At 35.1% G+C, this 27,395-nt stretch overlaps 2 protein-coding genes across 4 annotated transcripts; one reads left to right on the forward strand and one right to left on the reverse strand.

Moving 5' to 3' along the window:
• Positions 1 to 749: 749 nt before the first annotated feature.
• LOC140982697 (WD repeat-containing protein PCN-like) lies at positions 750 to 7,097 on the reverse strand. 3 transcript variants are annotated; one of them, XM_073449348.1, is made up of 12 exons: positions 6,804 to 7,097; positions 6,578 to 6,721; positions 5,745 to 6,060; positions 5,586 to 5,649; positions 5,310 to 5,423; positions 5,036 to 5,198; positions 4,423 to 4,570; positions 3,708 to 4,306; positions 2,454 to 2,635; positions 1,968 to 2,225; positions 1,428 to 1,745; positions 750 to 1,018 (listed from the first exon to the last, which is right to left on the reverse strand). In XM_073449348.1, exons 1-11 carry the CDS (start codon positions 6,963 to 6,965, stop codon positions 1,442 to 1,444), a joined length of 2,454 nt encoding a protein of 817 aa, XP_073305449.1. In that variant the 5' UTR covers positions 6,966 to 7,097; the 3' UTR covers positions 750 to 1,018; positions 1,428 to 1,441. The 3 variants fall into 3 exon arrangements, with proteins under 3 accessions (XP_073305449.1, XP_073305450.1, XP_073305448.1); XM_073449349.1 differs by lacking the exon at positions 750 to 1,018 and having other exon boundaries at positions 1,256 to 1,745; positions 3,708 to 4,303; XM_073449347.1 differs by lacking the exon at positions 750 to 1,018 and having other exon boundaries at positions 1,256 to 1,745.
• A 730-nt stretch (positions 7,098 to 7,827) lies between these two features.
• Positions 7,828 to 27,114, forward strand: LOC140983608 (calcium-transporting ATPase 3, endoplasmic reticulum-type). The gene is made up of 34 exons (XM_073450715.1): positions 7,828 to 8,014; positions 8,344 to 8,394; positions 8,559 to 8,592; positions 9,840 to 9,857; positions 9,973 to 10,109; positions 11,006 to 11,080; positions 11,895 to 11,940; positions 12,827 to 12,886; positions 12,975 to 13,055; positions 14,319 to 14,404; positions 15,192 to 15,293; positions 15,636 to 15,689; positions 15,811 to 15,912; positions 16,284 to 16,342; positions 17,286 to 17,430; positions 19,283 to 19,390; positions 19,817 to 19,969; positions 20,080 to 20,184; positions 20,574 to 20,770; positions 21,086 to 21,197; positions 21,394 to 21,492; positions 21,619 to 21,764; positions 21,908 to 21,965; positions 22,299 to 22,391; positions 22,936 to 22,986; positions 23,126 to 23,257; positions 23,448 to 23,549; positions 23,819 to 23,873; positions 25,039 to 25,124; positions 25,535 to 25,683; positions 25,927 to 26,032; positions 26,141 to 26,194; positions 26,380 to 26,428; positions 26,533 to 27,114. The coding sequence occupies exons 1-34, from the start codon at positions 7,982 to 7,984 to the stop codon at positions 26,598 to 26,600; spliced, it is 3,006 nt and encodes a 1,001-aa protein (XP_073306816.1). The 5' UTR covers positions 7,828 to 7,981; the 3' UTR covers positions 26,601 to 27,114.
• Positions 27,115 to 27,395: the final 281 nt, after the last annotated feature.

Here is a 27,395-nt window from a genome sequence, read left to right on the forward strand (position 1 = left end):
AATTACCAGAAGAACTCATCATTTAAAAAATTGTTTGTCGAAAACCCCCCAAGAAATTTTGTATCTCATACTTGTACAAGAATATTTTCAGATATTTAAAAGGTTTAATTAATTATTAAATAAAAAATTTAATATAAATACATGATAGTTCAGTAATTAAACTGAATTTGTACCAAATAATATATTTTCCTAATTGGGCTTAGTAAGGGTAGTTTAGATACTAAGATTTTTAAAAATGTGCCCAAAATAATAATGGTTCTATTAAAGTACTTAATATTATTACATTAAATGAGTAAGTATAATTTAGGAAGAAAAAAGAGAGGTCTTTGCCAAATGATTTTTTGCTTGTGAAAATTTTAGTAACACGGATTTTTCAGATAGAACTTTTATTTCGCATATTTCTAAATATATAATTTTGTAGAATGGGTTTTCTTGGTGATTTTTGTCCGATATCATATACTCGTGTGCCATGTTGCACCATTCTTCTATATTTAGCATTTCTCCACACTTTTTCTGAGGGTCGGTATAATTTTAATGACAACTTTTGAATTATTACTGCCGAACAATTACCGAAGAGGGCACAGACAGTGAAGAGTGTCGAGATACCCTACAACTACATATGTTTTTGTATGCAACATTATTATTATATTATATACACACGAAAAAAAAAAAAACTTCTCAATTTTTATGTTTGAGCACAAGATGAAGTTTCAATGTCCACATAACGTGAAAAGCGAAAGGTTCCATGCTACCATCTACAGTATGAAATAAAATCCATTCCTATTAAGGTTATCGAAGAAGATGATTCTACCAAGAATGTTTTGACATTTTTAAGACATGTTGGTACCATATAGCATCGTGAACACTATTAGATGTACACCCTTGTACCAAACATGGTGAAAGGAAAGGCGTTAAGCTTTCACCCATTGCGAACAATTCCTGTCGTGGCCCAGCCTAGCTGGTCCCTGATTTGTGCAGTGCAAACAAACTTTCCTCCTATATAGGAGTCCACAAGTCACTGTCATAATAAAGATTTCCTGATTTAAAGTTACGAATATGATCAACTACGAATACAAACTATTGGTGGGAGTCTAATAATCAAATAAGAAGAGGGGAATTTCTAACCAGCAAACTTCTGCACATGCAATATTAGGTAGTACCGATACATGCAACAGGTAAATGCGAATGAGGGTGATTGGAAAAAAACCTACTACAAGAATAAAATAAAGATAGAATATGGTAAGAATGCAAACCATAGTGAATCGATGAATATATTAAACTCTGTTGTTAATAGAACTATCAAGATACATTGCACATCATGGTACACAGCCTCCTCCCAACCCCACCAATTAAAAACAGTACGAAGAAGAAAAAGAGAGCAAAAATGATAAGGCAGCATTTGTGACCTCCTTGTGTGAAAAGCCAACCTGGATTGAATGTATCATGTCCCAAAAATATGTCTGTGAACAGGTTGAGTATCAAAAGTCTTAACGACTTGTATCCATGGTTTGTCTATGACCAAGAGAGAATTTTTAGAAAGATGTTCCACAAATAAAACAGGATCCCTGAAAGGACAAATTTCAAAATTTTTTCTACCACCATGTTTAGTTTCTAATTCGTGAACTTTCCGCTTATGCTTTAGAATCCCATTGCTGTGTAGCTTTCTCGTTAATCCTTGATCATTTGCAAACTCAACATCATCGTCTCTATCAACAGGCAACCCAAAATCAATCAAGCACATTGCCCTGGTGCATTAAAAGATCAGTTTTGCTATTGGAATATTGGCTACATATAGAAATAGCTGGATAGAAGTATAATGGGAGGTTATATGGTTATTAATGTCTTATATTTACTCCAGATACAACAGTTTCATTAAGTGCAGACCTTATATTCTACAGCACCATAATGAATCAGTTCTGAATATAAAAACAGCACTGTCATCATATTGTTCAAGGAATGCGAATCACCTGGGACTGTAGACAATAACAGAAGAACTAGAGGATGGTGGGAAGGAAAGACCAATAACTTCTCCAGGAAATTCCTGATATCTTCTGGGCAGAGAAAATGTATGCTGAATTGACCATTCGCCCAACTGTTTGGCCTCCACATCCAACGCATAAACTTGATTTGATGAGGTGGAAATGATAAGAATGTTACTATTTTGAGGCGTAAAACCACCAGCTGTAACAGAGGCCCCGTCCAATCTTGATAAGAACCAGTGTTGCCTGTTGTTAAAAATAAAATAGTCATCAAAGATTTCCACTGTCGTCACTGATTAGATCAGTTGTATGGCACCAAATGTTATTAAAATATCCGTCCATGCAGTTATAATTGCAAAAACAGGACAAATCCATTAAACAAATTTTAACAAGAGTACCAACATAGATGCAACTTGAGACAACTTAAGCCAAGTCATTTAAACAAACAGACAGAAGAAAAGGGCTCCCATGTACCTCAATGTTTCAAGATTGAAAATATATAAATCTCCAAAGCAGTTAATGGCAGCTAGCCACTGACAGTCAATACTCGTGAACATTTTTGTAATGGGAGGTTCACAAGGCGGCAATTCCTCAACATCATCTTTGGAACAAGGAGTAAAGACATGAACAACCTCCGCATTTCCCACATTTACAACCTTTGAGAGATAAAAAGATTAGAAGCATGTTAAAAAAAGACTAGAAGCAAAAATAAAAAAAACAAACAAACGGCTGCAAAAAGCTAGGGGCCTAAATCTACATCAATTGCCAACACCCAACAGACACCCAAAGACATTTGGTTAGACAAAAGAACACGTCATCACATTTGACCAGACAAAACAATGTTATTATCTCAGCTTAAAAACATTAAAAAAAAGAAAATAGAAAAGAAAAAAATCTTAATGATATCCAACTATCATTCAAAATATAGCTGGAAATTACACAAGAAAGGATAAATAATCATGCCAAAATATGCATTTAACAAAAAACAAGTAAATAATAAAATCAAATTTATTGTTTAAGAATGACAAAAAATGGAACACAAGCTAACATCTGCCTAATGATTAACATCAACATTACACACAGGCACAAGGTCGTTTAGCACTGAATTTCGAAAAAGACCAGCACACGAGTACACTGAGATCATAACAGTTGGCTACTGAGTCCCCCCACACCCGAGTTCGTTCCCCCTTCTCTCCACCTTCTTCCGAATCCTTTAAATCTCAAGACCAAAATTCAGATGACATCCAATAGGTCAAAACAGGGAACTCCATTCAAAGGAATCACTTTGTTTTTCGAAGTTAAAATTCAAGTAGAACATTTATTCCTGATGGCCATGACATTTCAACTTTTCTGAAGACATCCAATGTGCATCACTCATACAGCATACATTGCAATCAAGGAATTTTCACTCATATCTCATATGTAGTGTCACTATACACTCGAGGTCACACCACACTAGCATCCGAGCTACCATGTGTTATCTAACACGTGGAAGACTATTAGCTCAAATCAAGAACGTAGTAAAAATGCCTCCAATTGTGGTATCAAGTGATAAACTTAATTTTCTCATTGGCTTGGTGAAATAAGTTAAATAATCTATCAAACATCCATGCAGAACAATATCCTCATGGGCCTGACGCACAAAAGGAAAGAAGACAACACGAGAATATCACAGCAAGCAAAAAGTATAAGAATCATGATAACCAAAAAGACAGAGGCGACACTTACGTATATCCTTCTATCTTGCCCAGCTAATAACAAACGTGAAGAATCAGAACTAAATATCATGCAGTGGGCAAATGGTATTTCCACAGGAAGCTGCCTTTTATTTACTGTCCACACACTCCTGCCAGATTTACTTCTCTTCAATTCAAATAAATTAGGTTTCACATGGTCGGAGTAGGCAAATGACGTGCCTGATGAAGAAATTGTACTGCATGTGATCTTTCGAGAAGCTTTACATTTAACTCGCGCCACTAAATCTGTGGTTGCAAGCCCGCCAGACGGCCCAGGGCTGATGTCGGAGACAGAACAATTTTCCAAACGCACACAATAAATGTCTAACCAGTGAGCAGCCTGGATCAAAAGCAATGGTGTTTGATTGAAAACAGTTTTCATCACTAGCTTCATGGGCATTCTCTGTGGTGCAGGGCATATATCATGGGGAGAAAACTTGTCAAACATCATAGCAGAGTATGCGAATAGTTTAGTGTCATCGCCAGCTGAGATAAGCATGGGCACACCCAAATGAGCCCACTCATGGTAACTGAAATGTGACTTTTCCTTGCCGCGTGACCTTTTAACCTTTTCCTCAGGAGGTAGATCTGCTGATGAAAAGAGATCCATTTGATTCAACAGACTCAAAAAAAATGAGGAACAAGAAATGCACGTTCAAATACAAAAAAGGTTTAAATGATCAAAATCACTCAAAGCACAAACCTACCATCATGGTTAATAGGTACTGCTACAGTCAATGCCTTGACATCATGTGTATGAGCCCTTACACCGCGAATATATGTCCATTTTTTGACAGCGTTGGACTTCCCGTCACAAGACCCAACAGCACCATTGGAAAGTTTATAAAGTATCACCTACAAAAACAACAGGTTACACATTCTAGCTTGGGTAAAACATATCACAAAAAATGGATACAAAATGAGCATCATAAGGTGGTTAATCAAAATCACAGTCAGAATAGCTAAGATAATGAAGTAATTCAGAAGCAATGTTTAATCTTATCAACATTATACGACAATTTCTGATGAACAAAAGATCTTGTAAACACGTAACCATCGAAGCAAAGAGAAAATGTGGTGATCACCAATCATAAGAAACCCAGGCAAACAAAGTGATAGCAATAAATTTAATTCCAAGCTTAGCTAACCACAATCGATCATACTAACCAGATCAACCATATAAATTAATTTTTAGTTTTATAAAAAGAGCCATGATTCGGCGAAAAACAACACTTCAACAATGACAGAATGACACAGTGGAAAGCTCACCAAGGCATGTTGGAACAAATAACCAGGCCAAAAAATCAAATCAGAATGTACCTGACCATCAGCACCAGTGGAGAACACTCTGTTATGGTTAGGAGTTGCTGCTAAGGCGTTTACATCACCCTTATGATAAGTATGTGCCTGCAGAAGCGTCCCAAATTGACTGTCCCAGAATTGCACACTACCAGAACTATCCGCACTGACGATGGTTTCACATCTAAAACCAACAATATTATTGGCAAAAATAGCTCATAGAAAGACAATTCACATACATAATCAGCACGCATAGGCAGAATGATACAAGTTACGCGACTGAATGGACATATACCTCAATGCAAGCAAATACCATATGCAAAGATCACTTCCACTCCCGGAACCTCCAATTGAAACAGTTATTCTGTAGATCTCATGAGCTAGCTTAGCGTCCCAACACCTTATAAATCTAATTAAAAAAGGAAATCTGAGAAACTATACGAACTTTAATGATTAAAGGCATTTTAAATTCCATCTTTATGTGAATACCCATATGTGCTCAAAAAAGAATAGAGCAATCAATGTTACTCAATGTTTATGAACATGATACAATGTAAACAGTACCACATACCCGTCACTACTCCCTGAATAAATCCTGCTGGCATCAGGACTCCATGCCACACTTAATGTGCGTCCTGCGAGACATGTGAAATAAAGTCAGACTATCAGGTTTTTGCACAAAAAAAGGATTGAAAAATAGATAATAAACCAAATAGGGAAGACGTCTCACCACCGACCCTTGGCAACGTCCTGTTGTAAGTAAGTTTCTCGGCATCTGAAACATCATAAACTCGCACGCAGCCATCATCACAAGCAGCTGCTAGACGGGTACTCTTAGCATCACTATCCTCATGATGCTCAATAGCATCCTTGTCGTCATTGTCATCTTCGCTTTCACTACTCTCCTCTTCATCGAGGCAACTATTAATTGAACTGGTGTGACCATTTTCATGAGAATTAATTTCCTGCTTCGCGTTGAAGAGCAAATCATAGCATGGTTCAGCAGCAATTTGCCATATTGAGATCCCGATCGAATCCAGAACCCTCTATAGCCAACACAGCATGAAACATACATGGTCAATAGCATATTCATAGCTTCAAAATACAGGATATTTATAACAAAAAATTCATAAAAATGTTGGGATGGTGTTAAAATAATTTATAAAGTTCCAAAAATAACTTAAAATGTATTTGCATCAACCTCCCTCATCAAATCTACAGTAAGCAGAGACAAAAAACAAAATTGCATTGACATTAATTTACATCGGCTTTCTTGAGGGAGAGTATTGTCCGATTGGCACTATTTACATGCAAATGCATTCAACCAATGAATTCACAGCTTAAAAAGGCTATTGACAAAAACAAGTTTATTCCAACTATTCTCTCGAACTCAAACTGCTGAGATAATTCCCATTCACAGTTGATTTTCAGATCATGAATTGTTGAAAATTCTCCATTCCTTCCATTTAGGTTGATGCAGTACACGTAGGTTGAAATGATGTAAACAGAGAACTTTATTTAAAGTATATAATTTAATTTATATTTCTATGTGTAAAGGTTCACCTTTTGTCTTAAATCAAACAAATCCCATTCGGAAATAGAGCCATCGATGCTGGACGAGAACAGTCGACCCAGAGATGCACCTGTCGGCCCGGAATTACACCACACCAGAGATGAAACTCTCGTATTGTGGTCCCCGTGAATGGTCTACACAGAAAAACATTCATTTCACCAATTTTCCAATAAATTAAAAATCTTTAATTCATCAAAAAAGAGTGGTGTGGCGTACAAGCTGACAGTGCCAACCAACGGAGCCTGGGGAGACCAGCCAAATCTCAAGAGAGCCGTCGGCGCGAGCGGCGGCGACCTGAGAGCCGTCTGCGCTGGTGGCTAGGGCAACGACAGGGGATGGATTCCACTCCACCGAACTGCTTCGATGGACTTTAAGCATCTCTGTGTTGGGCTTTTGAGCTGTATTCTTGGTGAATTAGATTGATTCCCAGCTATTTGAGGCGTGTGAAAAAGAAGCATCACAGAGAGGGAAAAGGTGGCGACAGTAGAGGGGAAGACATATTTTCTAGGTTTTTAGGGCTTTAGGTAAATAATGGGTCGGGCTTGATTCGATCGTCTCTTCGGATCTCGACAATGGAGTCCCACTCATATATAATGGGCCGATGGATTTGGGCCATCTTAATTGTCGTGTATATACTGCCCTTGCAAAGTTTTTATGTGAAAAAATAGCTCTTGATTTATTCATAAATTTTTTTAATTATTATTTAAATAAAATATTTATGTGATTTATAGATATAAAATAATTTTTTTAAAAATTTTTTAAAGTAGATTAGATATTTTAATTATAAGTCAGTTATATTAAAAATATTACTTATGTCAATAATATTTTCATAAAAATTAATAAGTTATTTTTTTCTTAGATTAATCTTTATGTATTGTTCACGAGTTATAAGTTTTTCGAAAATATGTTAATAAACATATGAGTTTCCAAAACAAATTGTTAAAATAAGTTTTATTAAGGAAAATTCAAATACCAAATTATCTTTATATATTTATTATATCCCAAAATATTCTCTTACAAAAAATTATGAAATGGATTAATGGCTAATAGTAATTAATCTAATGGTTTTAAAATTTTGTAATAATCAACTAGTGTTATTGTTATTATTATCATCGTAAATATTTGCATTATTATATTGATAAAACCAATATTACTAATTATTCTGACCATTTAAAAATTTATATAATTCATCCATCGGACACATGCTACAACCTGTTTTATATCCTTGATAATGGTTCATAAACCCTAAAGTTTAACTGCATTTACGAAACACAATAACAAACCAACGGTAGCTAAGTTATAATTTTTTAGGTGGATCGCTTTCTCTCTTCATTCTTGATAGACAGAAGCAAAGCATTCCTTTAATTGTCTATCTTTCCTTCGTGAATTTGCAAATGGAAAATGCATATGCTAGATCTGTCCCAGAGGTTAGTTTTTTTGTTTACTCTGTGTGCATTCAGATCCAGTTAATTAATCATGGAAAGCCAAGGTGATGCTTTGAATTGACCAAATTTAAGATTTTGATGTTTATTGTTAGTTTTTTGTTTCAAGATTCGATCAAGGAATGTGAAACGGTGTGGATTAATTTAGTGGTTATTGGAACTAGTCTTCCTTTTTTCCCCTTTCTATTTCTCTCATTTCGGTGATCATGGGAAATTGATCATCTTTTGAGTTATTGTTTTAAGAGGCGGCAATTAGACGTGGCTGGCAACTTGAGATCTTAATCCATTTTATGATATCGTGACCATTTGGATAGGTTTTGGAATTCTTTGCGGTGGATTCAAGTCGGGGATTGACAGATTTCCAGGTAATTTCTAGACGTTAACCATCGCTCGATCGTTTTAAATTTACCATGTACTAATTTGTTTTTCTTAATATCCATCGATTTGAAAAAGCATTCGATTGAAGATACTTGTAATTTTTATTATTTGGAGTTTTGCTCTTGAAATTGGTTATCTTTGGATGTTTCAGGTGGCAGAGCATGGAAGATTGTATGGAAAAAATGGTTAGTGCTGTATTATTATAAGTGGTCATAATTCATCAATTCAGAAATGTAGGACTTGAACATCTATACTCAGAGTAGTTTGTGGGTGAGTTTTACCATGTGGTGTTCGAGAAAACCGATACCAATATCTTCGATTGTTTTAATTGTTTTGTGGGTGGCAGTACAAAAGGTTTTCGGGTGTGGATTCTGGGAGTGTTTGCAACCTCTACAAAAAGTGGATTTTGGGAGTGTTTGAAACCTCTACAAAAAGTGGTTCTTAAATTTTTCTCTGTAAATTTGTAAAGGAAAATCTAAGAATTACTTCTTAAAAAATTATATTCATCTTTGTAATTCTAAGTATTCTTTTTCTTTCGGACTAAATATCTGTCCGTCCTGTTTTTTATCTCATAAAACAATTTGAATTTGACCGTTCGAGAAATAAGACATAAGAGTTTTATTTGGGAGCACCTATCACTGGAGAAATAGTTAACAATCCCCCTGTTTCTATATTTGCCATGTTTACATATACTGTTTTTATAACTAAAACACCTTTTTACATATTACTTTCACTTTTTTAACCCATTTCATTTATTTCACATTACTTCTTTCTTTCATAGCTTTTATGTGAATACAATTAACTTTTTACATATGGTAAATTCATGTTTATGTACATTATATTTATATTATTGATTTTATTATTAAATTACTGTATATTTATTTATGCTTTGATATTTATTGATATAAAGTTTACCATTTTATTTGTTAAATCGAATGTACAACAATTTTTTTTAAAATTTGTGTAGAAGATAACATGCATAAGAAAATAAGCTACTGGTAATGTATGTAGTCACTTATTAATAAAAACCTGTTTTTGAATATTTCTCCCACACTGGTACCTATTTCTATTTCTATTCAAAAACATCTTCTTTAATAGATGCCTGTTTATTTGTTTCACAAAAAATAAAAAATCATTTTTACAACTAACAGAAACAACAAATAAAAACAAAAATATTGTTGCTGTCAAAGAGATCATTGTCAACTAAGATAGAGTATGTCAGATTGGCAACAGTATCTGCATTGTGAAATGCAAGTAGTTTTGTTACCCGAGCTTATCAAATAAAATCATGTACGTGATTCTCTGAATTAACTTGATTCCTAACTTTCAGATATTTCTGAGGAACACTTAGTTGTGATATGCTATTGTCTGTTTTATCATATCTAATGTGTCTTGTGACTCTTTGGACGCATGTGCGCTATGCTTGCTCCAGTGCTGCCTGAAGAACCAAGTAAGTAGACCTGAATCTTTCTCGATATCTTTTGGAATCACTTCTTAATATGCATAAGACTCTTCGGCTATCGCATGAAATGGAGTGATTTCTAACCTCTTCATTTGTATTGCAGACACTCCTTTTTGGAAATTAGTGCTTAAACAATTTGATGATTTGCTTGTAAAGATATTAATTGCAGCTGCTTTTGTCTCTTTCATTTTGGCATTGGCTAATGGAGAGACAGGCTTATCTGCCTTTTTGGAGCCTTCGGTAAGATAACAGCTTTTTACATTTTTTTAATAGATTTTACAGGGCGACAGATATATGTGCATTTTGGCTGATTCCATGACCTACAATGTCCTAATCAATTCACAAGTTTCAGATCTTTAGAAGCTTGTTCTCATTATCTAGGATCGGTCATGATAGTTGACTAAGAGACCGGGATAATATCGTGTTTCACCATGTGCCAATTAGCTCAATCATGCAACCATACTTGAGCAATTACATGTTGCTCTGATATTGCTTATGTAATAGAGATGGGCTGGGTAGGAGCTATGTTGCAACTATGCTCAATTGCACACAGACGCACAGGACTTCAATGTAGCGCATGTTTTTGTCATGATGCATGAGCCTTGGTTGTTAAAAACTAAATGCAACTTAAAAATCCGCATTAAATGTATTGATGGTGATTTTAAAGTGAGATTGAATATGATATTAATTCATTTTTAATGAATATTTGTTCTATCATCTTTAAAAAAATTTTAGGCACGGTGATGAAATTTTATTTCAAATATTTAGAATGTAGTGCAATGTCTCTCTGTGCACCATACTTCAATAAGGTGTGTGTCTTACCTCATGCCTTGATACTACTTTACTGACCATTAATGTCCCTGTGATTCTAATACTTATGATGTAAAAATAAACTTTCTCTGGAAGAACAATGAATCGAGCTTTGGAGTTTGTTTACCTTGTTATTAATCAACCCACATTGTGTATCTGATTTTTTCGATTCTTTAAAAAAAATTCAAACCTGTTTATTTTATAATTTATATGTTATCCCCGTGTTACTGGCTACAGATGTTGTTGTCAGAGTAATCCCGGAAATAAGGTTGACCGTAACTGATGTTTTCGTGTCTTTTAAAAAAATTGGATATTAAATTTTATAGGTTATTCTAATGATACTGGCTGCAAATGCGGCTGTTGGAGTAATCACAGAAACAAATGCGGAGAAAGCCCTCGAGGTCAGTTTGGCATTCTGGATGTCTGAGATGTATTAAAATTTTCTTATGCTCTTCCTATCATAATGCTATCAAATTATGATTCCCTTCTATGTACTGGTCTACTTGTTGTCATTGCAACTTGCACCAAATCATATTCCTCACAAGATTTACAAGTACAAGGAATGAAAATTAACATTATCCGTAAATTCTCAAATGCTTCTTAATGTATTTTGTCAAAAAGTTGGCCCGTGTTCCTTGGTTGTAAATCTCATATAGATCAACTAAGAATTTTAGTAACATGCTACAACTAAGTGTCAATTTTGTGATTCCATCAAAAGATCAAAACAAAAGACTTTTTCACTTAAAAAAAACAGAAGACTTTTAATTTGGGCACTGATTCTGAATAACAAAAGACTCTTTCACTTAAAAAAAACTGAAGACTTTTAATTTTGGGCACTGATTCTTAATAACAAAAGACTCTTTCACTTAAAAAAAACAGAAGCCTTTTAATTTTGGGCACTGATTCTGAATAACAAAAGACTCTTTCACTTAAAAAAAACAGAAGACTTTTAATTTTGGGCACTGATTCTGAATAACAAAAGACTCTTTCACTTAAAAAAAACAGAAGACTTTTAATTTTGGGCACTGATTCTGAATTCCTCTCAGTACCATTTTCTCCATCAAGATCACATTTTACTAGCAATATTTCTCAATCCAGACACTTGCTCTTGATTTTATTTTTTCCTTTTTTTATAATCATCGAAATTATGACTTTCTGTTTTTTCCTCGATGTCACAGCAAATTAAATATATTTGCGTATCTGTTTGGATTGCAGGAACTGCGTGCATACCAAGCCGATGTTGCAACTGTTCTACGAAATGGTAAAAAAAACATTTTGTGAGGTTATGGAGATGTCTCATTTTCGGTGATGGCATTGATTGATTTTAGATATTTAGTGCCTGATATAGTTTTGTCACAAAGTATATTGATTTTTTAGAGCGATGAATTGGTCATATTTTTATCTAGATTGGTGACGATATTGTGTAATTTTGCTAGTTTATGGGTCAATCCATTATTCGTGTCCTTTGTTGGAATGAGATAGATTTTTTATCTTATAACCGAGGCTTATCTAATGTATAGCTATTGTATGTCTCTTGTTCTATCTGTGCTGAGGGGTGAAGAACTTGATGCCCGCGTGTGATCTGATTCTGTTTTCTGGCATGTTTTTGATAGACTTACCATATGCTGTGTTTAAGAGACCTTGCCACATTTTAGATGGTTATTGTGATAAATGTTGAATTTTAAAGTAGTAAAAACATATTAAATATAAAACTCAACACAACACATTACTTACGTAGTTCGGCAAGCAAAACCTATATCCATCCCACAATAACTAAAGGGCTCAAATTTGATTAAACTTGCTCCTTACTTCACTTTTCCTTGTGCAAGTATGAGTTGCATGGGTGAGGGTGTATATGGATCACATTTGGGTGTGTTGAGTAGCATTCCTCACTAATTTCCAATTAGCATTTTGATAAATGCTTTCACAAACTAAAAACACGTGCTGTTCAGCTGTTGATATTTCGTGTATTGAGAACGAGAGTTCGGGCCCTTTGGAGCTCATAGTTTCCACGAGATATGATTATTGTTATCTTGACTTTGTAATCCTCTTCTTCTCGTTACTTGATGCTAAATCATTTGCATGTACGTGGTATATGACTACTCATTATTTGTAATGACGTTTTACATTTTCAACAATTGTGATAGGTTGCTTCTCAATATTACCTGCCACAGATCTTGTCCCTGGGGATATTGTAGAGGTCAGCGGTATGTTAGTCATTGCTTGTTTAGCATTTGTAAGTTCCTAGAGTGCAAATTTTTCAGTGAATTAATTTCAGTGGTTTGTTTCTATTAGTGGGATGCAAGATTCCAGCAGACATGAGGATGACAGAGATGCTGAGTGATCAATTACGAGTTGATCAAGCGATTCTTACAGGTGGGTTCTGTATAAAATATTGACCTCCTCCCCTGAGACCAGCTGCAGTAAAATTTAAACCTAGTCCCCCGTCATTATTGCAATATTTTTGAGTAAGGCTGAGATATGTGTTAGAATTTAGTTACAACTATACCATGTAAATACTAATATTTAAATTATAAGTCAAGTCGAGTTATATTACCCTCTAAACCACCCACCTCACTGAAGCTCCCTCCTGTGTGACACCACTATTCACCTTGAAGCAGCTCCCCGAGATCAATTGTTTCGCTTTTGAAGCCAAGCTTCCACTACTCGAACAAAGTTGTGTGTGGTGATGTTTTAAAAGTGTGAAGAGAGAAGATTGATGGAGCCTGGAGGTGGGAAGTGCCACAGGGAAAAGAGAAGCTTGGTGGAAACTGATGGGTGGTAGGGTGGGTGTAACAAAGGGATGAAGAGGAAGATGGGTCATGGGTTCTGTGAGTTTCAGATATTGGGTGAAGAAAATAGATGAAAAGAACACAAGAATCTCAAACAGAGATTAAGTTGAGATTCTTGGAAAAAATGTTATAACAAGTAAATTCGAGGTCATATAAAATATGTGCTTTGAAATTAAAAGTTAATTTATGTGTTGTCAATTGTGTCGAGAGATACATCATAAAAAATTTAATAGGAAAAAATAGCTAAAAATGTTTATAAATAAAGCATGGAATTTATTATAAATCATGATTTGTCATTTGTGAATAACTATGGCAATAGAAAAAGTTATAAGATTAAGAGATTATTTAAATTCTATAAATACCTCAAACCTCTTTGGTGTAGTATAAATAAAAAGTAAAGGCGTTGTATTTAATCCTTTTCAAGAATTATTACAAGGAAAAAATTGTTCATGGCATGTTGGGTAAGGTCTTTGGTTTAATTAAGCTTTGGTTGAGCCCATATCTTGTGTCTTGACCAAGTGCTGAATTGGAGAGCTTTTCATATTACGCTGTTCATGATACTGTTTCTCCTTCAACTTAAACAGAAGATGTAGGAGTTTGGAACTTTGTCGGCCATTTACTAAATACTGGCGCACTGTCATTTGAAAAGATATTTGAGTTTCCATCTGTAGCTTATTAAGCGCACCATCATATTTGTATAGTTTTAAATATTTATTTTTTTGTGGCATAATGATCTTGCTATTTAATGACTATAATCATATTTTCCGGTGGTTTTGTCATTCTTTCAACGTTAGTCCCTTAGTGTTTGTCAGAGGTATAATAGATATTATTCATTGACTAACTACAGGTGAGAGTTTTTCTGTGGAAAAAGAACTGGATGCCACCAATGTGACTAATGCAGTATACCAAGACAAGACAAACATTTTATTTTCGGTAAAATTTTGAATGCTTCTCCTGGTATGCATTTGATATGTGCCGTCATGGCTATGCTGCAAAGCACATGAAGTCAAGTGCATGCAATATTATGAAGATTGTGAGCTGACAGTGTTGTGCATTGATGAAGCATTCATGCTAGGAACATTTCATCATGTTTTAGTGCCATAGTGGCCTAATTGTTTGATGTTTCATTTCATTCTAAATTCAGGAATAGAAGGCAACCCTGTTTTGATGATGTTTGATGATCACTTTGAAAAGTTTTGGTTTTGCCCCCCCCCCCCCCCCCCCACCCCCCCAAGCTTATGCTGCTGCTATTAGTGAAAAATGAAAAGAAAAGAAACTGATCACTGATCTTTCACGATGTGGAGACTTGTTAAGTGAGACTCAAGTTTTCTTTAATCACCCCTCCTGCTCCATATTTCATGATAGTATAAGGCTATAAGCCCATGGTTTGGGACGCAAGTAAATAATTGTCCTATAGAAGAAGGTCATTTGGATTTTATAGCCAGATATTTATTGACTTCCTGCAGTGGAAAAATAGTTAAACTGAACATGGAAAATGCTGATAGCACCGTAGTTGAACTCCATCCTATCAAACTGGAATATATTATAAATGGATCTACCAAAATACCTGTTGAGTTACCATATTAGATGGCCCAAGGCCTAGTGCGGGTAAATGCAACTTGGAGTATCTTTATTCATTGTTGTTCCTTACTTCAAGAACTTCCTTGATAGCTATTTATGAGCCCATAACGTTCAACATTTGCCTACATTTATTATCTAGGGAACAGTTGTAGTTGCTGGAAGAGCTAGAGCTGTTGTCATAGGAGTTGGCTCTAATACTGCAATGGGAAGCATACGTGACTCTATGCTGATCACAGAAGACGTGAGTTTCTATATTATTTTCTCAAATATGGGTAGCTTTTTGGTTGGTAATCGAGTTCCTTTGTATTGCCAGTAAAGAAAATGATGGATGGTGGAGGATTGCTCCAATAACTCATGGCTGTTTCTATAGCGTTCTCAATATGCAAAATATCATCCCTTGGATAAATACATGTCACTTGTTAGTTTTGGCTCTACATTAGAGAGAACTTGATGACTTGATCTTAGGCCTTTATATGTTGTTCCCTCCTTTTGATATTTGTTGGTATCACTGCTACCAAATATATATCCTCATCAGAGTAGCTGCTAGATTCAGATCGTTGCAGTTGACCATTGTATAATGCAGGATGCAACACCTCTTAAGAAGAAGTTGGATGAATTCGGTTCCTTTTTGGCTAAGGTGATTGTAAATATCAACCTTCTTGGTTTATGCGTACTTTTGTATTTGATCCATGCATCATTATCCATTTGAATATGCTACTAGTTATCTAATTTCTTTTAATATTGCTTGGTTTCTCTAGGTTATCGCAGGCATTTGTGTATTAGTTTGGATTGTGAACATAGGCCATTTTCGGGATCCTATTCATGGTGGCTTCTTGCAAGGTGCAATACACTACTTCAAGGTATGTGGCTGGGAATTATGTGAAATTTTTCTATGATAAGTTGTAGGGGTATGAGGTATTAATATCCACTATGCTTTCAACTGGATAAAGTTTTTAACATGGGTGTGACTAAATATGCGCCAATAACTATTTTCGGTGCATAATGTGAGGTTGCATGCCAAAACATTTCAGTGCAGCGATGTTCCCCCTTAAACTCCTAAATTCATTTATATAAAATATTCAATAAAATTTGCTTCTATTTCCTTCAAATTGTATTATTTTTTCTCTCTTGATGTAATATATTGACTTTATATCAACCTCCATATCGTTGTTTATAATGACATATCTTAATGTTATGGGTGATAAAGCTAATTTTGTTTTGCGCTTTCTAGATTGCAGTTGCTCTTGCTGTTGCAGCCATTCCTGAAGGGCTTCCTGCTGTTGTTACAACGTAGGTGCTTAACCTTCGTATTTGATTATGCTATTTATGTGATGTGGATGTAACATTTTGAACGCTCTCTTGGTACTTCTTCAAGAAAAAAATGATTTGAAATTAGATGTTTGTATGTTGCAGAATTAAGAAATTTGTGTATGTTGTTCACATAGAGTATTAACTTCTGAAGAACCTTGTTTTTTTTGGTAGTGAATAGGTACGAAAATTTGGCTCAACTCTTTGCAGTTTCAGGTTTTCTCCTTTAACATCAGTTTTGTGCATCCGGTCCAAGTTTCATTTCCTCTATGTTCAAATGATAGATGTTTCATTTGGGGACCAATTAGAAGTCTTATCTCAATTACCGAGTTTTTTCCCCTATATCATCTGAGCAACCACTTGGAAGTTTTCTATTTCTTACTGAGTTTTGCTTGCCTTGTTCATGATGTCGCATTATCCCATTGTTAATGTGAGTGGTTTCAATCTCCTGTGGTTTTGTTTTTCTGCATCAATAGTACCAAGTATACTGTATTCATTTTCCCTGTATCGTCTGAGTAACCACTTAGAAGTTTTGTATTTCTTACCGGGTTTTGCATGCTTTGTTCATGATGTCACATTATCCCATCTGAGAAATTTCAATCTCCTGTGGTTTTTCTTTTCTGTGTTCATTTTGCCCTTTGCACGTGGAAAGATTTTTTTTGACTGTACCTCAAGACTGCTGCAAAATACATGCACATAACTTGAATGCTTAATAAAAGGAAATAGTTTTTGGCAGTCTAATTAGGATTCTGGCTGTTAAACTATTGTGGTTACCTGATTCACTGCCATTCAGTCTCTGATTTTCAATAGTTTAGTAGTTCAGAGGTGCTCATTGTGTTTTGCGTGACAAATGATCTTTTATTTAGATGCAGCTCGTCATTCTCACCAAACTTACAGCTTGTACTTTTCCTTGTAATGTTTTCAGGTGTCTGGCTCTTGGAACCAAGCGAATGGCTCGTTTAAATGCTATTGTAAGGTCATTACCGTCAGTAGAGACATTGGGTTGCACTACAGTGATTTGCAGTGACAAGACGGGTACTTTGACTACCAATATGATGTCTGTCTCAAAGGTGTTCATTTATCCTTTCCAGAATTTATTCTTTATAATTACATTATTTTATATTGTTTGGTTTTTCATTTAAATCACAAATCACATCCTTCCCTTTCCTAAATATTTTTATCTATGGTCGAGAATTATTGCATTGGCACGTCACTTTCATTGTTAGTATCATTAATTCTTTCCTGTCCTTTTTCTTCTTCTTTGATTGGTAAATTGAATTAATTGTAATTAAAAAAGCATCATCCCACAAGGGCGTCTACAGAGATATATAAACATATATTGAAATCATGAGTTTTATCTTATGTACTGGAAGGTCAATCGTGGGGCTTCATTGTCAAAAAGCTTTCAGTTTCTAGCTACCCAAATATGGACATTGTTAGACAATAAGAACCTGAGCCTTGAGCCTTAATGATACAAAGCCTTAATGATGCAAGAAATTCTGGAGAACTTCTTGTACCACTTAAGCACGCATTCGAGGGTAGACAAAAATAGATAACCACAGAAGAAATGTGCTCTCAGACCCTAGAAACAAAGCTACGAGTTGACTTCAGAATGAATAGAATCTACCAACGAATCATAACCTGAGGAGCGAGGAACAAAGTTTTGTGGCAGCCAACGGGATCATAAGATATCTAAACAACATTGTTCCCTCGGAGAGGCCAGTGCACTCCAAGATGGCAGACCTGCTGATATCATCTACTCCAGAAGAATGTAAACAAGACTTAAGGAGATTGACCTTAACCCTGTACATTGACCGAACTCCCTAGACAATCAATCAAAAGAGTAAGAGTGTTGTCTGCACATGTATATGTGTAATTCTATTGGTCTGGTGACACACAAATTTACTCTTGAAGTTTGATTTGCCGCTAAGAAATTTTGTGATTAAAAGTTAGACATGGTAATTTATAGTTCTTTTGAAATGTGATTTTCAAGGAGGGGCTGTCAGAATCATGCTGGAATTTCAAATTTCATTTGGATTTATGGTAAAACTTCATTTAGATTATCAACTTGTCATTCTACTGAAAATCAACTCTTTACCCACCCTAAATTCAAAAAAATTATTTCTTTTTTAACCTAAACTTTATTTTAGAACTTCTAAGCCCAAAACTTATGTCTAGGATTTCTCCCTTTGTGCCATATTTCATCACCGTCTTCTGCCATTATGCTTCATGTGAGGAGTTATTGATGAGTTGGTATTGTATTATGATGGTAAATGTTATCCTTGATGGCTTATTTTTGAAAGAATAACTTGTAGAATATAAAAGAGGATAGGATTAAACCTACTTGTAGAATGGGAGAGAGGGTAGGATGCCCGACTGCGTGGACCCGGGAATGGAGTGTAATACTATTCACTATTAAATTAAAAACAAGTTGAGGTGTTCCAACCAGAAAAGTGCCTTCACTCTGTTTTCATGATAACCCCGCATTGAAGGTTTGCAACTGAATTTTGAATATGTGGCGAAGAACAGTATTTAAATACTACAGCCAGCTGGCCTACGGTACATTCTAAACAAGACCTGTTTTTCTCTTACATATGAGTTCTTTATATTTCTGCTTCATAATTTCATTATTTACAGTTGCATCCCATGTTACATTTTTCCTTTAGGATCCTTGCTTTAATATTATTCAGTTAATTTGTCACCATTATTGTAGTTATGTATTGGACTATCCTTGCCTTACTACAAGATATGTCATCATTATAGTTGTTATATATTATTCAGTTAACTTGTTTTAAAATTTTGATTTTTCATTATTCCTCCTTTTTTTCCGGTGCATTATATTTTAAACCACTGCTTAGGTGCACAATTCTCTCCTCATTTGGACTTCTGAGAGGTGAATAAATATACTTTTTGAATGGCCAGATATGTGTGCTTCATTCAGTGGATCGTGGTCCTGGAACTGTCGAGTACCACGTGAGTGGTACGACATATGCACCAGAAGGTTTTCTCTTTGACAATACCGGGGTGCAGGTAGCTATTTTCATTACATAGTTGATGTTTTCCATTTATACTTATCTTTCACTGTGTAATTTGTAATTCATCCTGAATCACGTATTCTTCCATAATTAATTCATAATTATTATGTTTACCATGTTGTCTCTAATGTCTAAGTACCAAATTTTAAAAAATCGGCTCACTTGGCATAATGCTTTCTACTATTTATTATCATCTGTATGTTCATTAGCTTGGATATGATTATGATTCCATCAGAAAGAAGATTTTGTTAAACCGTGTTTGCTCTTTTTTTTGGTTTTTCCAGATTTTTAGAGTTTCATGTATTTTCCTATTGGCTCTGTTTTTCCCTCTTTTATACCTTATGTGTCAATTTTGCAAGTACCTGATGATTGCTTTGTTTTCTTGGTTGTTAGTAAATGTTTTGTTTGGAATATAATGCAGCTTGAGATCCCAGCACAATTTCATTGTCTTCTTCATATAGCAATGTGCTCAGCGCTATGCAATGAATCTGTGATTCAATATAACCCAGAGAAGCGAAGTTATGAAAAGATTGGTGAGTCAACTGAAGTAGCTCTCAGGGTTCTGACGGAAAAGGTTTGTTCGATTATACTGCAACTGATTCTAGTGTATTTTAATCAATCCTCTTTTTTTATCTCATCATATTTCTCTTCCATAAAGCAAACTCCTCTTAACATATCTTACAGATTGGCCTTCCTGGTTTTGATTCAATGCCTTCGGCTCTTAATATGCTGAGCAAGCATGAACGTGCATCTTACTGTAATCGTTATTGGGAGAGCCAGTTCAAAAAGGTTGGCTTGAATTGCATGCTATTGTTTTTGGTATGCATTAAGCTATTTTTGACGTCACAATAGTGGAGTATGGAATATTGGCACTATCTTATCAGCGTGTTAGGATTTTTGATCATGCATTTCTCTATTTTATGTATATGAACTTTTTAGTATTGGTACGAAATCAAGTTGATAATTAATTTGTAACCACCAAATTTCAGACAATCACTTATTTATGGTCACCGGATAACCCTTGAATAATAATGTGAAGAACTTTTTCTTTTGTAGGGTAAATAAAGGTAACATCATATACTCTTATAATTTTTGGTCATCACATAGTCTGAACTTCTTGTCTGTCATGTGGGGAATTCAATTTTATAATCTCTATCTCGATGTTATAATGCTTCTAGGTATCTCTGTTGGAGTTCTCTCGTGATCGAAAAATGATGAGTGTGCTCTGTAACCGGAAACAGATAGAAATCATGTTCTCAAAAGGTGCCCCAGAGAGTATTCTTTCTAGATGCACAAGCATTTTATGCAATGATGATGGTTCAACTGTTCCTCTAACATCAAACATTAGAGCTGAGATAGAGTCGAAATTCAACAGGTTGATTCTAATTTGCATTGCATATTTGTGTATGTGTCCCTGTTTGAAAATCCAGTTTATAGGTACATTTCCGTGTTAATATATCGTGTAAAAAATAGGTTGCAATGTTATTCACTTGATATGTAGCTGGCATTGGTTGCAGAAGAGCACTTGAACCATTTTAATTGATAATAATGGGCACCTGCAACTATTGGGTTAATTTTTTTCGCTGAAAAGTTGGGCTTCTGACGTTTGTTCATTGCTTGATTTTGCATTCGGCACTTGTAAGAAATTTGCAATTTTTGAGTCTTAAAGCGAAACATGTCCTGTAATCAGTTTTGCAGGAAAAGAAACTTTACGATGCTTGGCTCTGGCCTTGAAAAGGATGCCACCGGGCCAACAGGTTTTGTCCTTCAATGATGAAAAAGACCTTACATTTATTGGGTTGGTATGCTTTCGTTTCTATATGCAGCACATTTATATTGGTGTTTGTTGATTTTATAGTAAATATACACCAGATGCTTCATCAAATTCAATCCGTATGTAACAGTTTGACCTTGTTGATCCATTTTGACTTGAATGTTTAATTTGGCTTTCCCTGAATTCCTGTTTGGGCGTCTTTTACGTTTTTACCGATGATGAAGGTTGGTATGCTTGATCCACCGAGGGATGAAGTAAGAAATGCTATTCTTTCTTGCATGACCGCTGGAATTCGTGTGATAGTTGTTACTGGGGATAACAAGGTATAATCATAAAATAATTGTCTGCAGATATTATTTTAGTTTTATTCTTTTGTTTTTCTCAATTCTGAAATTTTTTGTTTTACGTTAGAAATTCGAAGTTACTTTGAATTGATTATATACTTTTAGACTACTGCTGAGTCATTATGCCGGAGGATCGGTGCTTTTGATCACTTGGATGACTTCACGGGGCTTTCTTACACTGCTTCTGAGTTTGAGGAGCTTCAAGCCCTGCAAAAGACAGTGGCATTGCAGCGGATGACAATATTTACCAGGTATCTTTTTAATGTCCTCTTTTTCTCTTTAAAGGTTTAAAGCTACATCTGAGTTTCTCATGCTTCAGGGTCTACCGTTTCTGTGGCCTTTTCTTTTCATTTCTTAGTCTATTAGAATTCACACGTGCTTAAACATGTGCTAGGGTTGAACCATCTCACAAGAGGATGCTTGTTGAAGCATTGCAGCGTCAAAATGAAGTGGTAAACCATTAGAACTTTCATCATTTGCATAGGACAGTTATCTTCTCTGCACTTCGAAAATGTGCTATTTTTCTCTTGGGTTCTTTCATTTTTTGAATCCCTGGCAATACTCGCTGACAATGCAATTTTTTTACCCTCTTGTGCTATCTTATTGAACTGTAATCTCTCGCAGACAAAATATTAGTCATATTACTATATCTTTCATACTGCATATGGTACATATATTTGTACAATACATGAATGTAGTGGCTCCATCTATTCATCTAGGCAAATGTTCTCCATTTATATAATCCCAATATTGATATGATAAGACCTAGACTATGACTGTTTAAGGTTGCGATGACTGGAGATGGAGTCAACGATGCACCTGCACTAAAGAAAGCAGACATAGGAATTGCAATGGGATCAGGCACTGCAGTAGCAAAGGTACTTCCTGTGGGGCCAGTTTGATATAATGTTTAAACCAAGGAGCAAAAGTTGATGATATTTAGTCTGATTACACAGTTTACACTCAGACAAATGCTCCTATATTTCCAGTTATCTCATCCCTCATCCAATTCACATACTTCCTGCCAGACCCTTCCAATACCTTAACCTGGCCACAAATACTAAAATTTTACCAGATTCTCAGGAAGGACACCTAAAACTTCCTTGGTTATTTCTTGGTATTCCTTGGTTCACAGTGAAAACAGCTCTCATTCCTTTTGTTCTTTACAGAATTTGCTTAGGGTGAAGGAAATCCTGATTTCTTATTCCATGACAAAATAAAATCTGGCACTTTTAAGTATATGTCTTTTTCTCTTTTTGTTATCAACCTGACGTGCAAGTCTTCAATAATGGTTTCATGTTCATCTTTGTATTTTAAACAATAGCAGTCAACTAACTGGCAGGATTTCCTGTCTCAATAGATTTCAATTTCAGTATGTGCACATTTGCTAAGTTAGGTTTTTTCCATCTGTTGCTCTTCCAGAGTGCTTCAGACATGGTTCTGGCGGATGACAATTTTGCTACAATTGTTGCAGTAAGATTTTTGTGCATATATCCGATTTCAATGAGTTTCGCTCATTAATACAAATTGATATCTTCATATAAGCTTGAATTATTATTAAAATTTGTGCAATGATTTTGCATCATGTCATCAATTCTTGCATTTTAATCAGGCTGTGGCAGAAGGAAGGGCAATTTACAACAATACTAAGCAGTTCATCAGATATATGATCTCTTCAAATATTGGTGAAGTAGTTTGCATTTTTTTAGCTGCACTACTTGGTATACCAGACACTCTTGTGCCAGTGAGTGACAAGCTAGGCTCATTAGCCTTCCTATGTTTTGTTGTAACTGTTTTCCGTTTCCCCATGTTTTTACTTTGATATTTTATTTTATTTTTCGTTTTTCTCAATCATGCATCAAGTTCTTTCAGATTACTTGTCCATGTCAAAATGAATCTCTACATTTTTTTATTAACCCATTATTTGCCTGCAGGTCCAGTTGCTTTGGGTGAATTTGGTAACTGATGGTTTACCTGCCACTGCTATTGGATTCAATAAACAAGACTCGGATGTTATGAAGGCTAAACCTCGCAAGGTATTCTGGGACAGGATTATCTTAGGGTTTTGTCACCGTATAACTCTCAGCATGTCGCTTTGTCTTAGTATAGGAATAACCTGACACTGAAACAGTTTTTATTACATAATAATTATCAATCCTATGTTCTCTTTGATGATGAATAGTTTAATGGGTTGACACATGATGTGTTAGTTCCTCCTATGCATTTTTAGCTTATTTTTTAACATCGATGAGCTTTTTTCATGGATGAATAAAGACTTTCAGTAATTTTTAACTTTTATATCCAGGTCAATGAAGCTGTTGTCACGGGATGGCTGTTCTTTCGCTATTTGGTTATTGGAGGTTGGAAACCTATACATATGGTTTTAGCTTTTCCTCGAGCCTAACTATTTCTCTCTTGTTCAGTTTACAAGATTAATAATGGTTTTTATTTCATTTGTGAGTCAACTTATCAACTTAAGTTATTTTGTGCAATACAGATGATTAAGTGTGAAATGACTAACTGTTTATGAAGGCAATTAATTTCATTCAAAATTTTCTGTTTGTACCTGAAAGAACTAAAATATAATATATAACTTTACTGTTAATAAGCAACTTTGTGACTTTAGTTCCTGTGATTATTTTAGTGGGGACATTTTAAATCATTTAGAGCAAAATTCTAGCTTCCAAGCTCTCTTGAAAAATAAATTATACGCCACAACAGATAATTTGGAATGGAAATTTCAACACATATCCTTCATGCACGTGAAGATAAGTTTCAGAAAAACAGCCTTTTACCGTAATTTGCTGGTGCCTTTGGACTGAATCAATGAATCAATGTAATAGAATAAGGTTTTGCAAGAAACGACAAGTTTCCCGTTAAAGGTGGATGAATGTGGAGATCCCATTAAAGGTAGAGATTTCTATTGTGGTTGATTTCTTGAATCGGGGCATTACATCTCCCTTGAAATTATACAAATATAGAAGATCCAGGTTCAGAAAATTAGTTTGCAATTATTTTCAACAAAAAATATAAATATCATTTTTGTAAAATTTAAGTTTGAAAATTAAATTTATAACAGCTTGTGATATTTATATCACTGCTTAGCTGAATAGCTTCTTTTTTTGTTTACAGTATGAGCTGGTGATACTTCAAATTGATCACCGTTGTCTTCTAAGCTCCGTAGCACAACTTATTAGCTCTAAGAACACCCATCCTCGACTGTTGAAAGCTGATACAGTTTTTTCCTATTTATGGACTGGATTAACAGACTGTCAAAGATATCTGACAGCCTACCATTAAATGCTTTTAAGTTAGATATGGAAAGTTAGAGAAGTCTAACTGGAAGATTACTGTTATTCCTTTGAGTGACAAGCATTTTTTGTGGAATTAGGATTAACATGAACATTTATCCATGGTTACAAAAGATATTGGGATAGAATATTTACATTAGCAGTTGCTTGGGGCGAGAGTAGGTTGATTCTTGTTAATATTTAATTATTTAACTGTGGGTTTTGTGTGGTGCAGTTTATGTTGGCCTTGCTACCATTGCTGGATTTGTATGGTGGTTTCTTTACTCCGATAACGGGCCTAAACTACCTTATTCTGCACTGGTAAGATTTAGGAGAACACGAACAGATGTTAGTTAAAATAGTTCTCTCCCTTTTGTGTTAAAGTGTTTCATGGTCATGTATTTCTTTAACCTTTTTTCAGTTGCGAGTGAAATCAAATTTTTTTGAGTTTTTCTTTTGAGTTTTTGTCAAGTTGAGTTTCCTAACTTGAGACTCAAGTTACTGCTTCGGTAGAACTCATGGGCCGGCTCAAGTTACTGCTTCTGTAGAACTCATGGGCCAGCTACATGGAAAGTATTTATTGTTGTAACTATATGCTTTGAAGTTGATTTGTGTGTTCTGTTGATAGATCTGCTCATCTGCCCATAGTTGTCACAGTTTGATGCAAATATGGTTTTGCTGTTTCTTAATTTTTAGCAATAACGAACTAATACTTCTTTATGTGTACCCAGATAAATTTCGATAGTTGCTCAACAAGGGAAACTGATTATCCTTGCACCGTGTTTAGTAATCGGCATCCGTCAACTGTTTCGATGACTGTACTTGTGGTTGTCGAGATGTTCAATGCATTGAACAACCTCAGTGAAAATCAATCGCTCTTGTTAGTAACTAAGAGTATTTCTAGTTTTTATTTTAACTTAAAAACTCTCAAACATCACAAAACTCACAATTTCTCTCTGTTGTTTGTTTACACTTGTATGATTTGACACAGTTACTGTGCAAATCCATACAAATGAGCAATCGACTTCATTTTTCTTGTTATAATTCAACAATTATTTTAAGAAATAGTTGATTTTTATCTTTGTGAACAATAGATTACTGTCTTTAGGTGTTCAACTTGTAGGGTCATCCCACCCTGGAGTAATTTATGGCTTCTTGGATCAATTGTCCTGACAATGCTGCTTCATGTACTCATCCTTTACGTGCAACCACTTGCTGCCCTTTTCTCTGTAAGTTACAATTTCTTTCTTTTGGAAAATCATTATTGTTTTATCCCCTTCTTTGCTCAGCAGAGAACCATTATTCGTCTTTTTCACATTGCTAAATTCTTGTCCTAGGTTACACCACTAAGTTGGGCAGAGTGGACCGTTGTTTTGTATCTGTCATTTCCTGTAAGTTTGTATTCCTATGAAGTTAAATGATTCTCCTGTAAACTTATGGATTGCTTCAAATTTCAAGTGACTTAGAGGGGTGATGTATGGATGTTTTGATATTTGAAGTATTGATTGTGTGAAACATCTTTGGCTGTGGATAAAATATGTTTCCTTGTCTCACATCGTACATCTCTCCATTGCAGGTTATAATAATTGATGAGATACTGAAGTTTGTTTCAAGAAACGCAACTCGTAATGATTGTTCTGATCGGCCCTTCTTTATCTCCTGCAGTTTGTAATTGTGAAATTTGTAGTCCATGCAGACCTGATATTGGCCAGTTTTTATTTCATTACAGGCATTAGGTTTAATTTCAGATTCAGAAGAGTGGATTTACTTCCTAAAAGGGAAGTTCGCGACAAATGATGGAAGAACATTCTATTGCCTTCATGATCATTCGAGGAATATTAATGTGCTTCATGCTAGCTGCTTGGCTGCAAAGATAAAACGTAGACTAACTTGAGGAGTCACGGCCAACTTTTGGGTCAAGATTTGTTGAGGTCAGTGGAGGTTCAGTCACTTTAAAAGTCTTGTTTTGTTGTAAGAAATTAGCAAAATCCCGAATGCATTAACTTTAAAAGCTCGGAATAAGAAATAAGTAAAAAAGTTTTGTAAAAGGCCATGTTTACGGTAGATGGTAACTTTGAAGAGAGTAGCTTAGCCAAGCAGAAAATTTAGGATGATCAGGATTTTTCTTATACTCGTCAAGTTAATAGCACTGTGAAATGGTAAAAACATTGGAGACATACGACTATTGATATTGATCCAGCATGACCATTGACATATTCCTAGAATCCCTTTATAAATTAAAAAGCATGTACGTAATTCAATGTTTACATGTCACTTGTTAATATAGTTCATGGTGACCTTGGTAAATCAATATTAAGTCTATATGGAATCGAGTGAAGCACGCTTTATATGCCGTTGAATTATCTAATATGCATGAATCTCAGATGAATTTTAGACAATTGTGTGAATAATTAAATGTAAGCTACACGAGATTTCTTTGACCTGGTGTTACATAGAGATTTATCCGCGAGTCACCAAGTGTGTGATGAGTGAGAGCAAAGAGAGGCCAGGAGCTGTTATACCCCAGAGGTTGCCCAGCAATAAAATTAATTAAGCTATTTTGCATCCTAACTGCTCTGTAATTCCCTTTCA

Source organism: Primulina huaijiensis, chromosome 8, assembly GCF_012295235.1.
Source record: "Primulina huaijiensis isolate GDHJ02 chromosome 8, ASM1229523v2, whole genome shotgun sequence".
Classification (NCBI taxonomy): Eukaryota; Viridiplantae; Streptophyta; class Magnoliopsida; order Lamiales; family Gesneriaceae; genus Primulina; species Primulina huaijiensis.

Bases quoted from the DNA above. Each gene is read 5' to 3' on its own strand.
- LOC140982697 (XM_073449348.1), bottom strand. From the start codon at position 6,965: ATGCTTAAAGTCCATCGAAGCAGTTCGGTGGAGTGGAATCCATCCCCT. The intron at 5,424-5,585 runs GTATGTGGTACT...TTTTTTAATTAG, and splicing joins TATTCAGGGAGTAGTGACGG to ATTTATAAGGTGTTGGGACG. The intron at 2,226-2,453 runs GTACATGGGAGC...TTTTAACAACAG, and splicing joins TTCAATCTTGAAACATTGAG to GCAACACTGGTTCTTATCAA.
- LOC140983608 (XM_073450715.1), top strand. From the start codon at position 7,982: ATGGAAAATGCATATGCTAGATCTGTCCCAGAG. The intron at 11,081-11,894 runs GTCAGTTTGGCA...TTTGGATTGCAG, and splicing joins ATGCGGAGAAAGCCCTCGAG to GAACTGCGTGCATACCAAGC. The intron at 21,765-21,907 runs GTATCTTTTTAA...AACATGTGCTAG, and splicing joins CGGATGACAATATTTACCAG to GGTTGAACCATCTCACAAGA.